Here is a 15,869-nt window from a genome sequence, read left to right as displayed (position 1 = left end):
AACGTTGTTTTATCACCTCCACTGCTAACAACGATGCCCTGACTGTAGAGCAACATACAGTCCACTTAAAGCTGCGACACGGCTAGCCTAGCCGACGTGGCTAAAGTCAGGTTAATTCAGAGTTAAATCTAGCAGCAGCTAAACGTCTGTTTTGTTTTTTTGTTTTTTTTACTTTTATGTCAAAGTAACGCCAGGCTGTGAGAGCCACGATGGACCAACAACACTCCGTGGTCGCGACGGAGGACGAAGGAGACGGAAACAACCCCGTGGACGGTGCGTATGGGACGTTTATAGGCAGACATTGCATTATAATTATTATTATTATTATTATTATTTATTTTTTATTATAAAGGCAGCAATGTGCTCCTACTTCCTTCTGTTTAGGGGGCTGGGGGTCGATTAGCTTCTTCCTGCTTGCATATCCGGTCAAGGTAGCTTTCAGCGGATACGGAAATGGGTGTGTTGCCTGTGCTTTGTGTGCGTGTTGAACTGACCGGATCTGGTTTTATGGGGTAGGCGGGCTTTAGGCCGGATGTCACCGTTTAGAAATGGAAATGGACACCGTAGCTTTCTACAGGTACTGCGGTATAGATAAAAAGGTTTTATCAAAATCCTGCAGACTCTGCCACTTTGTAACGTTTATTACAGATTGCTGTTTAAAACGCCTAATCTGCATCCGTGTTGTTGTTGTTGTTGTTGTTGTGGAACTCTGTCTGTGGAGGGGGGAAAAAGCTATACTTTCTTAACTTGTGAGTGAAAATGCAATTAGTCAGAAATGTTAATTTGGATGCACAATTTTAAATTGCATCCAATGCTTGCCTGTCAACATGGATGGATGGATGGATGAGAGTGATTTAGCATTTCTTTTTTTGTATCATGTCTGGTGAAGTTACATGCACATTATTATATGCATTCACACTCTTATCTTGTTGGAAAATGTATATATTTTCTTTCTGATTTACATGAGAGTTAACAGAAATATTTCACTTTTGGTTTACATTCATAATTTTCTCCAAGGAAAAAAATCTCAATTAGCTTTATAATAACAGATCTACATAATTAATAATAAAAAGATAACTGACAACATATTCAAATGTATCGATAACTGGTGCTGAAACCTAAAAATGATTCCAGATACAAACATACTGTATGTATATTTAAAACAAATGTTACACAAGCATAAATACGTGTTTATTGCTGCAGATGTGTTGTGTTAGTTACATACAGTATGGAAAGATCTTGAAAAATGTGGAGAGGGGGGGGGGGGGGAATATATGGCAATCATGACACAACTTATATATACAAAGAAATTACTGACATATTTGACCGTTTTATACTTAAAAAAGAACATTGATAGTGGAAATAGCCGATCTACAAGCTCACAACAAGTCGCCATGCGACGTGTTGTGAGCTTGTAGATCTGCTATTTCCACTACTATTTTTAAAGTGTTTTAACTATATTAACATTTCTCAACATGGAAACGAGTATGCAAAAATAATTGCGATTACCTAAAATAATTTGCGATTAGACGATTATGTGATAATTGTGAGAGTCTTTGACATTATAACAGTCAGTCATTAATTTATTGCTGAAGACAAATATAGTCTTGATCAGAAACATACCCTAATATCATCACACCTAGCTGCCACCAGGGGGGGTATGTGGGTCAACATATGACATGATGACACCCATTCACACACCACAGCAAAGATGAACAGAAATGTAAGAAGTTTATGGGGTATTACTGTATTATGTAACATACAAAGGACAATTCTTACATGCAATTCTGTAGGGTCAATCATTATGGGTGTGAATGATTGTGTCTTCTTGTGTATATTATATAATCCAGGGGTTCCCATGAATATTTTTTTAATCCGAGGCACCCCTACATTATCATTTTCACTCCCAGCACCTTATATTTATAGCATATCGTCGTTGTCGGGTGGAAACCTTGTATGTTCAAAACCATTCGTTTTGTATTTATCATCTATAAAATGTATGTGCAACAGTCTTGTATGATGAAGCAGGGCTTTGCTTTACCAAAAGACATACACATTTGAAACTTGGAGATACAAGGTTTCTGTGATTATGTTGCGAGGTAAATGTTGAGATAATAGCCATTTTGGTTAGAACTGACTGAAAATAACTTTGTACTTCAAGTTTAAAATAATACTAAATATTTTTTAGTGTCCAAATAAATTCCAAATATTATCAAATTATCTCACGGCACCCCTGGACGGCCGTCACGGCACCCCAGGGTGCCCCGTCACCCACTTTGAAAACCCCCGATATAATCAACACACACAGGCACATTAATGGTGGAATATATCAAAGGGGCTTTCCATTCCAATGAATCACATCCTGAATGAACCACTGTATGTCTAGTATGATAGTATCTATATCTTCTTGGTCATTGCAAAGTACTTCCTTTTCGGTGTGTATTTTATTTATACGTTTCCAGTTTATTCAACAGTATCTCTCAATACCTTTTAAGGGACAGGCTTGTCCATTTCTCTGTGTTCTGTCTGTGTTTGTCTTCTCCCATGTGAGGTGTTTCTATTGTACTATGGCCAAAAATAGCAGAGCTACAAGCTATTTGTCCTGGCAACATTTCTCACTAATAGTGATGAGTTGAGACTTGAGAGCTAGATCTACTATTATTTTTAATATCTAAAAGAGTATGTTCCTTATTTTGTTGGGGACAGTACCATGGAACTACCATGGAACTCTCTCAAGGACCAAAATCTGATGTCTGGTGGAGCCATGAGCTTTTGGATGGTGAATAATATGTCAGCCTCAAGAGATTTCCTGGGTAACTGGGTTATTGCGACGTCAGGTCGCAGTTACTATCAAAACCTCCACCAGCTGTCAGTCAGTCTGTCTGTCAGTCACACGTCACACTTTAGCCCTGCTCATATCTATGCAACCGTTGCCCTGATCCATGCCAAATGTTGCACACACACTCCTTGCCTGCCAAACCACAACCTCCACCCATCAATTCTCACATCGCCCTCTACTAGCGCCACCATGAGGCCGATTCTTGCAAAACACATTTTTGGACACTGCTCCTACAGATTTTGCCCTAAAATCACGCAAATCGGTACACACTTGGTCTACACTCATGTCTTCAACATGGATCTGCCCATATAGCGCCACCATCAGGACGACTTTTTTAAACACATTTTTGGACACTGCTCCTACAGATTTTGCCCTAAAATCACGCAAATCGGGACACAGTATGTCTACACTCATACGGAAGACTCTTCACAACATAATTGTATCTTTAGACACTGTTTAGTAGACACCCCTGCAGCTATTATTGTTGCGACCGTAGGTCGCATTTACTACCAAAACCTCCACCGGCTGTCTGTGAGTGAGTCCGTCACATGTCACACGTCACACTTTTGCCCTGCTCATATCTCCACAACCGTTGCCCCGATCCATGCCACATTTTGCACACACACTCCTTACCTGCCAAACTACAACCTCCAAGGACCCCCGGAGCTTCAGGGACCCCCAGGTCCCTGGGGGACCCCCAGCTGTAAAAAATGCCCAAATGTGCTCACACGTCACACGTCACACTTTTTCCCTGCTTATATCTCCGCACCCGTTGACCCGATCCATGCCAGATTTTACACACACACTCCTTGCCTGCCAAACTACAACCTCCAAGGACCCCCGGAGCCCCAGGTCCCTGGGGGACCCCCAGATGTAAAAAATTATCAAATGTGCAAAAATGACCAAATGACCACCCCAACGGGGCTGCTCACAGGGAATTCCCGGGGACCACCGACTCCTGGTGCTCCAGAACGGATGCAAAAGTGGTGGCGCCCCCAGTGGAGGACCCCCTGCCACTGCAGCGCATATAAAATGCCGTAACTCGGGCTAGGAGCGTCCGGGAGAGCCGGGGCCGGTACCTATTCGTCCGCCAAGGCAACGCGGAGACCCCACCCCTCATTTCTCACATGGCCCTATTCTAGCGCCACCTTCAGGCCGATTTTTAAAACACATTTTTGGACACTGCTCCTACAGTTTTTGCCCTAAAATCACGAATATCACTACACAGCATGTCTACACTCATGTCATCAACATGGATCAGGAAGATTTTGGAAAAACACATTTTTGCCCTATTTGTGGAGATAAGCCACCTACGGTCGCTTATCTCCCGATTAGGGAGTCTTACTGGTAATACTGTCTTCTATAAGAGGAGACTGGCCTGAGAGAACGGGAGGACACTATGCATGCGTGTACCTCAGAGCTCTTAACTTTGTTGTTAAATAAATATATTGTATTCATTGTCACTCTACCTTGTGGAAATTCAATTTCTATATTCTATGCTATTACGATCTGAGAATTTACATAACAATACAAAGCCAAAACGGTACGATATTTTGCTTTTGCAAACGATATGGTAGATCATTGCAAACTAAAATCGATTTTTCGATTCAGTTACTACACCCCTATTATTAGGGTTATGGATCGTGTTTATTTTAATTTTTTAGGTTTCAGCAGAGGAGGAGAATACGTATACTGGGGTTGTATGTATCCTATAGCTGATAGGTTATCTCTAAGATAAAGCAGAGAGTCAATTTCCTAGTGAGAATGTACACCTTTTGTGAGCAGACTGAGACCCTGCTTCAATGTTGTTCTGAATCTGACTGCGCCTGTTCACCTTGTACACAGGCTTTACCGAGAGAGGCCCTCAGGAACATTGCACAAAATATAGGGTTTTCTTTGCAATCAATCTAAACACAATATTCCATTAAAAAAAATGTTTCACTCTTTTTTTCATTTGTATTAATAGAGAAATTCTGGATCAATCAGGATTTATTTATTTCTTAGATATAAGTTTAATACATAATGGGAGAAGTAACATGATTACACACACAGGTGTGTCGTAAAGTAGTTTTCTGGTGAAGAACACAGGCTGGTTGAAACAGAAGATCAAGTGTCAAGTGAGGAGACCAAAACTCTAACCCAGGGGTTGTCAAAGTGGGTGACGGGGCACCCTGGGGTGCCGTGAGATAATTTGATAATATTTGGAATTTATTTGGACACAAAATATTTATTATCATTTTAAACTTGAATTACAAAGTTATTTTCAGTCAGTTCTAACCAAAATGGCTATTATTTCAACGTTTACCTCGCAACATAATGACTAAAATATCGTCACTGTCGGGCAGAAAACTTGTTTCTCCAAGTTTCAAATGTGTACGTCTTTTGGTAAAGCAAAGCCCTGCTTCATCATACAAGACTGTCGCACTAAACTAGTGAAAACAGCCGATCTACAAGCACACAACGCCTCAGTGGTTCTCGAAGTTTTCATGTCTGTCCCCAGAATTATACACATTTGGCCGCCGACCTCTCAATATATTTATATTATGTGCCCCCCCCCCTTAAGTTCCCCATAAGTTCAAGGATTTACAGAAAGTTTCATGATTTTTCAAAAATGGCAGATCTACAAGTGCCGCGCTATGAGCTTGCGCTATGCTACTTTTACAATCCAAAGTGACACAATTCCAGGTGTTAAAGGGTTAAATGGGGTGATTTTAAAAACAGCTGTTTAGCATAAAAGGAGGCAACAAACACTTTAGAAACGGAAGATGACTGTAGGTCAGTGTTTCTCAACCTCTTTTCTGCATGGGCACACTTTTCATGTCCCAAGAATCCATGGGCACACCAACATAATACGGGGACGTAAATATCGTCGCTGTCGGGAAGAAACCTTGTATCTCCAAGTTTCAAATGTGTACGTTTCTTCGCAAAGTAAAGCCCTGCTTCATCATACAAGGCTGTCGCACAACACTAGTGAAAACAGCAGATCTACAAGCACACAACGCCTCGCGGTGCGAGGCGTTGTGTGCTTGTAGATCGGCTGTTTTCACTAGTTTAAATCATTTTTAAAATGATAAATACAATACTGGCTTTCAAGCAGTTTCAAGGGGCACACTTGACCCTTCTCAGGGGCACACCAAAGGTCCCCAGGCACAGTGGTTGAGAAACACTGCTGAGGTCTTGGAGGATGGACATGGCTGCTTCAGCGTTAAGAACCTCTTTGTTCACTGTATTTATTGTCTTATGATCATCATCATCATCATCATCATCATCGTCATCCTGGCCTGACCTGCTGAACCACATCAACCCTAGCCTCTGTTCTGGGCGTGTCATCATAGGCCAACATACTGGGAAAACATTTACACACAAAGGAGTTCACCAAATATTTTCAGTTGAAATATACATTTGGAGCTCCTTGACCTTTACATCCAGAGGTTTGAGAAACCACTGGTTTAAAACGTCCTCTTTCAAGGGGGCACGGTGGCGCAGTGGTTGTGCTTCGCCTGGGTTCGATTCCCGCCGGGGGACGCTGTGGGTGCTGGGGGCGTGTTCCTCCCTCTGCGTCATCAGCGATAGGGCCTTTCTGTGTGGAGTTTGCATGTTCTCCCCGTGTCTCCTAGGGTTGATACCCTCGCAAAAACATGCAGTAATCCTGGTCTCAATAATGCCTCCCCCTGGCCAGCCGGGGCGCCTGATGGAGGGGAAAGGAACTGGTTGGAATAACGTGTTCCTTTCACGTGCTACGTCCATCCCCCTGTCAGGTGAAAAGAAACAACTTTTACTACCCATGCATGAATTGAAGGAAGCATGAGGTCAGTCCGTTGTCTCCCCAGGCACGGCAGAGGGAGAGCAGAGCCCAGGATTACATAGGCAATTGGCACTGGGTGAAAATGGGTTACAAAATCGTGGGATAAAAATTAAAAGATTTATTTTTTAAATAAAACGTCCTCTTTCTGTCTAGGAATGAGTAACAGGGTCTATATTTATGTCCAACATCACTTGTTCAACCCGTGAGCATGAATGTCAAGCTGATGCTGAAATAGACACATCAGACTGTGGTTGTTTGGTGCCAACAGGCTTTCTCTTGACTGCTCCTCAGTAAATTAATTTGTGTTAGTAGTCGGAGACGTTTTTCGACGCGAGGCGTTGTGAGCATGTAGATTGGCTGGTGCACCATTTTCACAATAGAAAGTATTTCTTTTTTTTTTCAGCTTCGACTTTGGGAGTTGACTTGTGTAATTAAGTCGACTTGTCGACTTGTTCATTAATGCCCTAATGTGTGGTACATGAAATATGAGAATATATGAGATGAAATGGACTTTAACTCATGCCGGGTCATTGGTGTTTTAGTTGTTGTTACTGGAGTTGCTCAGACCTCTCATCTTGTGTTTTCCAGGGGAGGGGCCTGTGGTCCCAGGATGCTCCCAGGACGGAGCAGACCCTTCCAGCCACGAGTCGTCTGCCGACGCCGAGGACCCCCACCAGGCTGTCCTGGAAGAGGAAGACCACCCTGCAGTCTGCCAAGACCCCCGACCAGAGCACCAAGACCCCCGACCAGATGACCAAGACCCCCAACATCTGGACGCTTCACTTAAAGGTGATACACCATGAAAATTCACTTTTCCTATTTTAAAACCTTTTTTGGGGGTCCCACTAGCACCTTCTATCCTCACAAAGTCCCATTTCAGACCGTTGTGTCTTTCTCTGGTTTTGGGAAGGTGGAGGTTAAAAGCATCCCACGGGTTCTCAAAACAGGCTGTCCAGATTTGCTGCCGTTTGTGACGTCATAAACGGCCGTTTTTGAAGATTTCTTTTTTTTTTTTTTTTTTTTCAAAAAAAAAAAATCTTAAAAAAAAAAAAAAAAAAACGTTTTTGGGACATAAACAATATGACATAAATACTTTTTAAATGCATGGTGTATCACCTTTAATCCAGAAAACCACTGTCCTGAATCGACCAGTGACCTGCGCGTGCCGGCCGGCCTGCAGGGGGCGCCCGGCGGGAAGACGATGACCAAATGCACCTACGAATGTCCGGACTGCGGGAAGACCTACAACCAGCTGGGATACCTGCTCAACCACCAGAGAGTCCACAGGTAGGGGATGGGAACATATGAAAATTAGGGATGTCACATATTATCATAAAAATTAACCCATTTAGGCCCTAGAGTTATTGAATGCTTTAACCAGTGAAAAATAGCAGATATACAAGCTCACAGCGCTGTGAGCTTGTAGATCTGCTATTTTTTTAAAAGTCGTGAAAATGTGTGCAAATCTTTGACTATATGTGTTTTCAAAGCGAACGTTTGTAACTCAAATTTTGCCTCTGGGTGGTCCCTGGAACTAAATATTTTAAGATGAGGGTCTGTGGCCAAATACATATCATTTTGGGGGTCCTTCACATGAAAAGGTTTGATAACCACTGATATAGTAGTTTCTCAAGAACAGATTAACTGAGCTCCAGTTGAGTGAAAAGGACCTTTACTTTGACGATGGCTGGCCAGATTGCTGACATCCAGATTGCTGACATATAGAAACATAGGGTTTTTCAAAAAATCTTAGAAGGATTCAAAAGACACTTATAGAATCGGGTAAAAATTCAAATTTTCACGATTTTTCAAAAATAGCACATCTACAAGCTCGCAGCGCGGCACTCGGTGTCAGTGTATCGAGGATCCCAAAAAGAGTCATAAAAGGAGTGACGAGTTTTTTTACCGCATGCGACAAGACGCACGAATCGAACTGGGTTCGATCGAGAAAAAAAAACGCACAGCCGCAGCCACTCGTCGCACGGCTAATTTGAATCCGGTGTGCATGAGGTCGTAGCGAATCATTGTTTTCTTAAAAAAAAATGAAATTGTCCGTTTTATCTGTGCGGATAAACGCGCCTGTGTGCAAAGACCTTTATTGTCCAAAAGAGTTGCGATTTGCGATATTATCGCGATAATCAAAATATCCTCAACAGCCATTATCCTGGGGTGGAACATTTGCCTAAAAAAGCAGATCTACAAGCTGACAGGAGCTTGTAGATCGGCTATTTTTTGGCAAATGTTCTCTTTGCCAAAAAAGCTAATTCTTTTAGCAAAGAGATTTGGTAGAGAGTACAAAAAATACAAAATAAAATACTGTTTGAGGTACATATTTCCAGGTCTGTTTGACCAATTTAAGGGTTTTTAGAGGGATGTGAAGTAGGGATGCTGAGATGAATCGATATGGATCGCAATTGCGATACAAACGCGCGCGATATGAGGGAATCATTTCATTCAGTGTTTATCGGTACAATTGACAGCTGAAATCGTGATGTATCGTATCGCGATGTATCGTTCGCTGCATGTTTGAATAGTTTTTTCATAGTAGTATTTCATTCCATCCTGTGTTTCTGAGGGGTCTTGAACAGTTTACAGCAGCTGTGACTTCAGTAATTGTTTACATTTTGTTTTACTCTTGTTAATGTTTCATTTGATTCCATTTGTACTCTGAGTTATGATTGTTCTTAAAATGTAAAAGTTAGAGAATCACTGGTATTATTGTATATCAATAAATCACAATAAAATCGGGAACAGGGGTGAATCGCATCGTATTGGGAACGGGTGAATCGTTATGCATCGTATCGGCAGGATTTCAATGTATCGCAAATATATCGTATCGCTGGCAGTGTATCAAGATGGGTAACGAATCGCCACAGTGATGGGGATCAGCACCCCTAATATGCAGCTCTGCAAATAAAAGGTGAATTGATCCCCAGTGCATGGCAGAGGACAATTCACACCATACATTTAACCCATTTAGAACGGGTACACTTCATTTTGCATAGCAGATATACAAGCTCACAGCTGCGAGCTTGTAGATCTGCTATTTTTGAAAAATCGTGAAGATTTGAATTTTGACCCGATTCTATAAGTGTCTTTTGAATCCTTCTGAGGTTTTTTGAAAAACCCTATGTTTCTATGTCAGCAATCTGGCTATAGCCATCATCAAAGAAAAGGTCCTTTTCACTTAAATGGAGCTCAGTTAGTCTGTTCTTGAGAGACTACTATGTCAGTGGTTCTCAAACCTTTTCATGTGAAGGACCCCCAAAATGATATGTATTTGGCCACGGACCCCCATCTCAAAATATTTCGTTCCAGGGACCCTCCAGAAGCAAAATTTGAGTTACAAACGTTCGCTTTGAAAATACATATATTCAAAGATTTGCACACATTTTCACGACTTTTTCAAAAATAGCAGATCTACAAGCTCGCAGCGCGGCACTCGGTGCCACACTGCAAGCTAGTATATCTGCTATATTTTTCACTGGTTAAAGCATTCAATAATTCTATGCCTAAATGGGTTAAATCTCCACGATACGATTATTGTGAGTGTTTCTTTTTCACCATGAACAATAATGACGATCCTCGTCCATCATGTCTCCATCTGTCCCCAGGCTGGCCTCCAAGTCTCTGGTCCTGGAGCTGGAGCAGCTGAAGAAGAAGTCCTTCCAGTGCGAGACGTGCGGACGGAGCTACTCCCGAGCCTCGGCACTGGACGCCCACCGCCGCTGCCACGAGGGGCAGCTGATCAAGCGCAAATACAGCCGCTCGCGCAAAAGGGGCGCGAGAGACGCTGCTCACACCGAAGAGTCTCCCTTAGGTGACGCTGTCCGCACCAACGGGCCCTTAGGAGACACTGTCCGCACCGACTGGCCCTTAGGAGACACTGTCCTCACTGACGGGCCCTTAGGAGACACTGTCCTCACTGACGGGCCCTTAGGAGACACTGTCCTCACTGACGGGCCCTTAGGAGACTCTGTCCGCCCCGATGGACCCTTAGGAGACATGCGTGCAGGAGAGACTGTTTACACTGAAGGGGACAAGGAGTGTTCAGGTAGGACTGGGCGATATGGTGATAATTATCGTTGAGATGATACAACGTCTCCACGATATGCCTTTTCAGAGATATCGTATCTATCGTGATACAATTGAGGGAGCCTTGTAAGAGATCCTGTTCAATCGTTAATACAGAGATTCATTGCAGAATTCAATTTAAACCTGCATTTTGGTCTAAATCAGTAGTTTCAAACTTTAAAATGTCAAGGTCTCCACTTAACTCTGACAGTATACAAATGAAACCAAATGGACCCGTTTCATTTGTATAGTCAGAGTTGACAGTTCAAATTAGACCTCCCAAAAGGAACCCAGAGAGTCTAGTTTTTGTCAAGTAAATAACCATAGAAACCAATGTGAAACAGAATTGTGATAAAATCGTGTATCGTGATGCAGCTTGGGAAAATATGGTGACGTTGTATTTTTCCATATCGCCCACCCATAGGTTCAGGGGACACTGATGTCACCGAGGAACCCGTAGAGGACAAGGCTGCGGGAGACGACGTCCACACTGAAGGGCCCCCAGGGGACAGCTTGGGGGCCCCGGGTGCAGGAGACACTGTTCCTACCGAAGGGCCCGTAGGGGCCCCGGGTGCAGGAGGACAGGCCGTCCAGGCCGACGGAGCAAAGCAGAACGATCAAAACCAGACGGACGGCGGAGCTCCGGACGACGGCTCTTTCAAGTGCACCTGCGGCAAGTCGTTCCTGGCCCCGTCCCGCCTGAGGACGCACCAGCGATTCAGCCGCAACGCGCAGTGCAGCCCGCTGAGCCCGGAGCCGCCCAAAGCCGCCGCCGCGGCGCCGCCCAAGAAAGCCTTCCAGTGCACCGAGTGCAGCAAGAGCTTCGGCGGCCACATCGCCCTCATCAACCACCAGCGCTGGCACGCCAACCGCTCGGCCACCGCCGGCAAGAAGTTCCCGTGCGAGGAGTGCGGCAAGGTCTTCATGACGCTCACCTTCTACTACAAGCATCAGCGCCTGGCGCACAGCGAGGACACTGCCGCCAAGTCCTTCCTCAACCAGGTGTGCCAGCTGCAGAAGAAGGCCTTCCAGTGTCCCGACTGCGGCCTGAAGTTCTCCCGGGCCTCGGCGCTCCAGTCCCACCAGCTCCACCACACCGACGTGTTCCGGGGAGACGAGAAGGAGCCTCGGTCCAGGAGGGTGGAGAGCTTCCCTGCCGCGATGAGCCCGCCGACACCGAGGGTCCCCAGCAGCCCGCCTCCTCCTCTCCCAACCCGCCCTGTTGTCCAGGTCGCTCAGGACAAGCCCTCGCAGTGCGTCAGGGAGGAGATGCCGTCGCCCGTGTCGGAAGTCCTCGACTACTCGCTGAAGACCTTGCACGCCGTCGCGGCCGAGGCGGCCTCCTCTGAATTCGTGGACGTGGAGGGGATGGAGGAAGACGAGGAGGAGGGCTACGAGACGGCGGACTTTCACGTGGAGGTGATCAGCGCCAGCGAATCCGAGGAGGAGGAGGAGAACGCTCCAGACCCGAACCCCGATCTGGAGCTGCTGTGCGAATCCGACCAGGAGAACGGGGTCTCCGTCAGCACCTTCGTCTCAAAGCCGGGAGGAGGAGGGGTGGATCTTAAAATTGTGCAGATTGACTTTGGGGCGGACGATGACCGGAGGGAGCGGCCGGAATCGGAAATGACCAGAGTGGAGCGTAAAGCCGCCCACCCGGACAGGTTCCACTGTCCCGAGTGTCCCCGCTGTTTCTCCAGCCCCTCGTCGCTGCGCGTCCACCGGCTGTGGCACGGCGTCCTGAAGAACAAACTGTCCCGCGACCCGGGCAAACCCAAGAGGATCTACACGTGCGACACGTGTGGCCACGAGACCTTCAACCGCGTCACGCACATCAATCACATCAAAAAGCACAAGTACCAGCAGGAAGCCACCGGGCAGGGCGGCGAGGGCGTGGAGCTGACGCGCGACGAACGCGGAAACGACTTCTCTCGCGTGTCGGCGCTCATCTCTCATCAGACGCAGCACGCCAAGAGCAAACCCTACCCGTGTCCGGACTGCACCGCCTCCTTCTCTAACGCCAGCGGCCTGTACAACCACCAGAAACACTGCGTCGGTAAACACCACGACAACGCGAACGAGGGCGGTTCGCCGGCCAAGAAAGAGTTCAACCCGACCAAAACGCTCCTCGGCCCAAAGCTCTACCACTGTGAGCAGTGTGCCAAGGGCTTCTGGTCGCTGGGCGCGTACTCCCACCACAAGCAGAGCCCCAACCAGTGCGCCGACCTGCGGCAGAGGAACGGCCTGAGCGGCGGCGGCGCCGCCGTCGTCAACGGTCACCACGGGCGCTCCTCGCACGCCGCGGGGGCCCGCAAGGTGGCGTGCCCCGTGTGCGGCCGCAAGTTCCGCCACAAGGGCATCATGAAGTCGCACATGCGCAAGCACGAGGACGGCGACCACAAGTGCGAGCTGTGCGGCCGCTCCTTCCGCCTCTTCTCCAGCCTGCTCCGTCACCAGGTGGTGCACAGCGCCGCCGTGCTGCCCCCACCCGCCAAGTCCTTCCAGCTCCAGGTGGAGCAGGTGCAGAAGAACACCTACGGCTGCCCCGACTGCGGCAAGCTGTTCTCGCGCGGCAAGGCGCTGCAGTTCCACATGAGGAGCCACGGCTACGAGACCGGCTACTCGCCGTCCTCCCCGGTCAGGGCCGCGGCCGACCGCTCTGCCGTGGTGCTGGAGGCGCTGCAGTGCCCGCGGTGCCTGGCGCACTTCAACAAGAAGTCCTCTCTGCGGGCTCACCACAAACTGTGCGTCAAGAGAGAAACGTTGGACGCTCCGGCGGAAAACGGCATAGTGGCGACGGCGGCGGAAGAAGCGGTCGCCGGAATCAAAACGGAGCGGCGGACGCCGGACGTCGCGGAGACGACCGCGAGCTCCGAGACGGCTGCGAGCTCAGAGACGGTGAACTCGGTGGAAAGGTTGAAATACAAGTGCAAAGAGTGTCCCAGGAGCTTCTCGGTGGTGGGAGCACTGAACTTTCACAAGATTATCCATCGCACAGGTCACATCCCCAAGGTCACAGGTCACATCCCCAAGGTCACAGGTCACATCCCCAAGGCCAAGCCAAAACTGTCCCTGTCCGCCGTGTTCCAGAAACCCAAGCCAGGAGACCAAACCGCCGGGTCTTTCCTGTGCACGGAATGCGGGAGGCGATTCACCACCAACTCGGCCCTCGGGACTCACAAGCGGTGGCACACGGACAAGAAATTTGCCGTTTCGCTGGTAAAAAGTGGCGACCGGAAAAGCGACACGAACCCGACTCAAGTACCGTTTCAGTGTCGGAACTGTGGCAAGGGCTTCTTCTACCTGTGTGTGCTCCGGCGCCACCAGCTCTTCTGCACCCCGGGTCAAACCAACGCCGCTGAGACTCGGCCCGAGGCAGAGCAGAGCGGAGCGGAGGGCAACGGCGGTGGCGCGGAGCTGTCGTGTCCAGAATGTAACAAAACCTTTACCCGCGGTTCCTTGCTAGCCCTGCATTATGAGAGCGAGCACTGGGGCACTCTGAAACCCACGGACCCTCCCATAGAGCCCTCACAGCTACCCTCAGCCGACCAGGCCCCGGAACAGCCCGATGCCACCCCCAGCGCCACCGACGCCACCCCCAGCGCCACCGACGCCACCCCCAGCGCCACCGATGCCAACCCCAGTGACTCTGAAGCCGCCCCGTTGATCGTACAAGGCCGGGTCCAGTGCCCGCTCTGTCTCATGACGTTTGCAAAGATCCGAGGCTGGCGCGCCCACCGATGGCAGGCTCATTCCGGCGAAGGCATTGCCGTCAAACACAGCGGCGGCGTCGCAGCAGTGAGCAAACGCAAAAGAAGAAAGAGGTCAAAGACAAAGTTAAAGTACTGGGGCGTCTTCCCCTGCCCGCACTGCGGGAAGAAGTACAACTCTCCTGGGGGCCTCTGCAACCACAAGAAGGTCTGCCTTCAGCTTAAGCAGGAGCCCGACCAGGAGCCCCCCCGAAAGCAGGAGCCCACCTTAAAGCAGGAGCCCCCCCGAAAGCAGGAGCCCACCTTAAAGCAGGAGGGGACCCAAAAGCAGGAGGGGACCCCAAAGCAGGAGGGGACCCCAAAGCAGGAGGGGACCCCAAAGCAGGAGATGACCCTAAAGCAGGCGGTGACTCCAAAGCAGGAGATGACTCCAAAGTGGGGGCCTTCCCACAACAAGCAGGGGCCGAGTCCAACGCGGCACCAGGAGGAGCTGCTGTCCGTAAAGCAGGAGCCGGCGCGAGAGACTCTGCTCCCCGAAACGGCGGCGGCGGCCGTCGAGGTGCACGTGTCGCCCGGCCGCCCGTACGAGCAGTCGAACACGGTCAAATACCTCTTCAAGTGCGGCAAGTGTGGCAAGGCCTTCCAGACGGAGGATCAGCTGGGAGCCCACAAGACGCAGGGCCGCAGCCGGCCGTTCTGCTGCGCCCTGTGCTGCCACGGCTACTGGACGGAGACGCAGCTGCAGCAGCACCTGAGCTGGCACGACGAGGTGCGCCGCCGCCTGCCCATCGAGCTCCGCTACCGGCTCAGCGCCTCTGTCGTCGCCTCCTCCCGGCCGCCCAGGCCGACGAGCGTCGTCGTCGCCGCATCGGCGTTCGACAAGAAGGACAGCAGCTCCCCGCCGTCCCCCACCGCGCTCAGCCCGGCCGCGCGGCTGCAGACCAGCCACAAGTGCAGGCATTGTGGAAGATCTTTCCTCTCGCCGACGGCGCTGGCCAAGCACGAGGCGCAGCACGGCGCCGACGCAGACGACGGCGACACGTACACTTGCCCGTACTGCCCCAGGACCTTCAGACAGATCCAGGAGCTCATCGATCACCACCAGAAGTGTATTGTCGAGTTCGGCGGGCAGCCCGCCGAGCCCGGCGCCGACCCGGTCGTCGTCGCCGCGAATGAATGTGGAGCATCTTTCGGTCTAGAGACGGAGCTGCACTAGCACTACGTGGAACACTCTGGCGGGTCGTTGTTAGACTAGACCAGGGTTCTTCTCAGGCCAAGGACCCCTTAGTGGAGAGAGAGATGAAGCAGGGACCCCCACACAACCTTATCACAGGGACCCCCACACAACCTTATCATAGATTCCATATCGTTTTTGTTGTTTGACAGCACAATCATCAGTGTATTTTGGATTCATGTCAATTTGTGTTTTCAGATATTTAAC

At 48.8% G+C, this 15,869-nt stretch overlaps 1 protein-coding gene across 1 annotated transcript; it reads left to right on the top strand.

Moving 5' to 3' along the window:
- Nucleotides 1-209: 209 nt before the first annotated feature.
- LOC308300516 (uncharacterized protein) lies at nucleotides 210-15,644 on the top strand (the record flags this gene model as incomplete). The annotated part of the gene is made up of 5 exons (XM_080744364.1): nucleotides 210-273; nucleotides 7,233-7,433; nucleotides 7,772-7,931; nucleotides 10,259-10,698; nucleotides 11,143-15,644. 5 exons carry the CDS (start codon nucleotides 210-212, stop codon nucleotides 15,642-15,644), a joined length of 5,367 nt encoding a protein of 1,788 aa, XP_080600490.1.
- Nucleotides 15,645-15,869: the final 225 nt, after the last annotated feature.

This window comes from Nannobrachium achirus, assembly GCF_963921795.1.
Source record: "Nannobrachium achirus genome assembly, chromosome: 2".
Taxonomy (NCBI): Eukaryota; Metazoa; Chordata; class Actinopteri; order Myctophiformes; family Myctophidae; genus Nannobrachium; species Nannobrachium achirus.
Note: the sequence above shows the minus strand (reverse complement) of the source record. Positions and strands in the feature narration are given on the sequence as shown.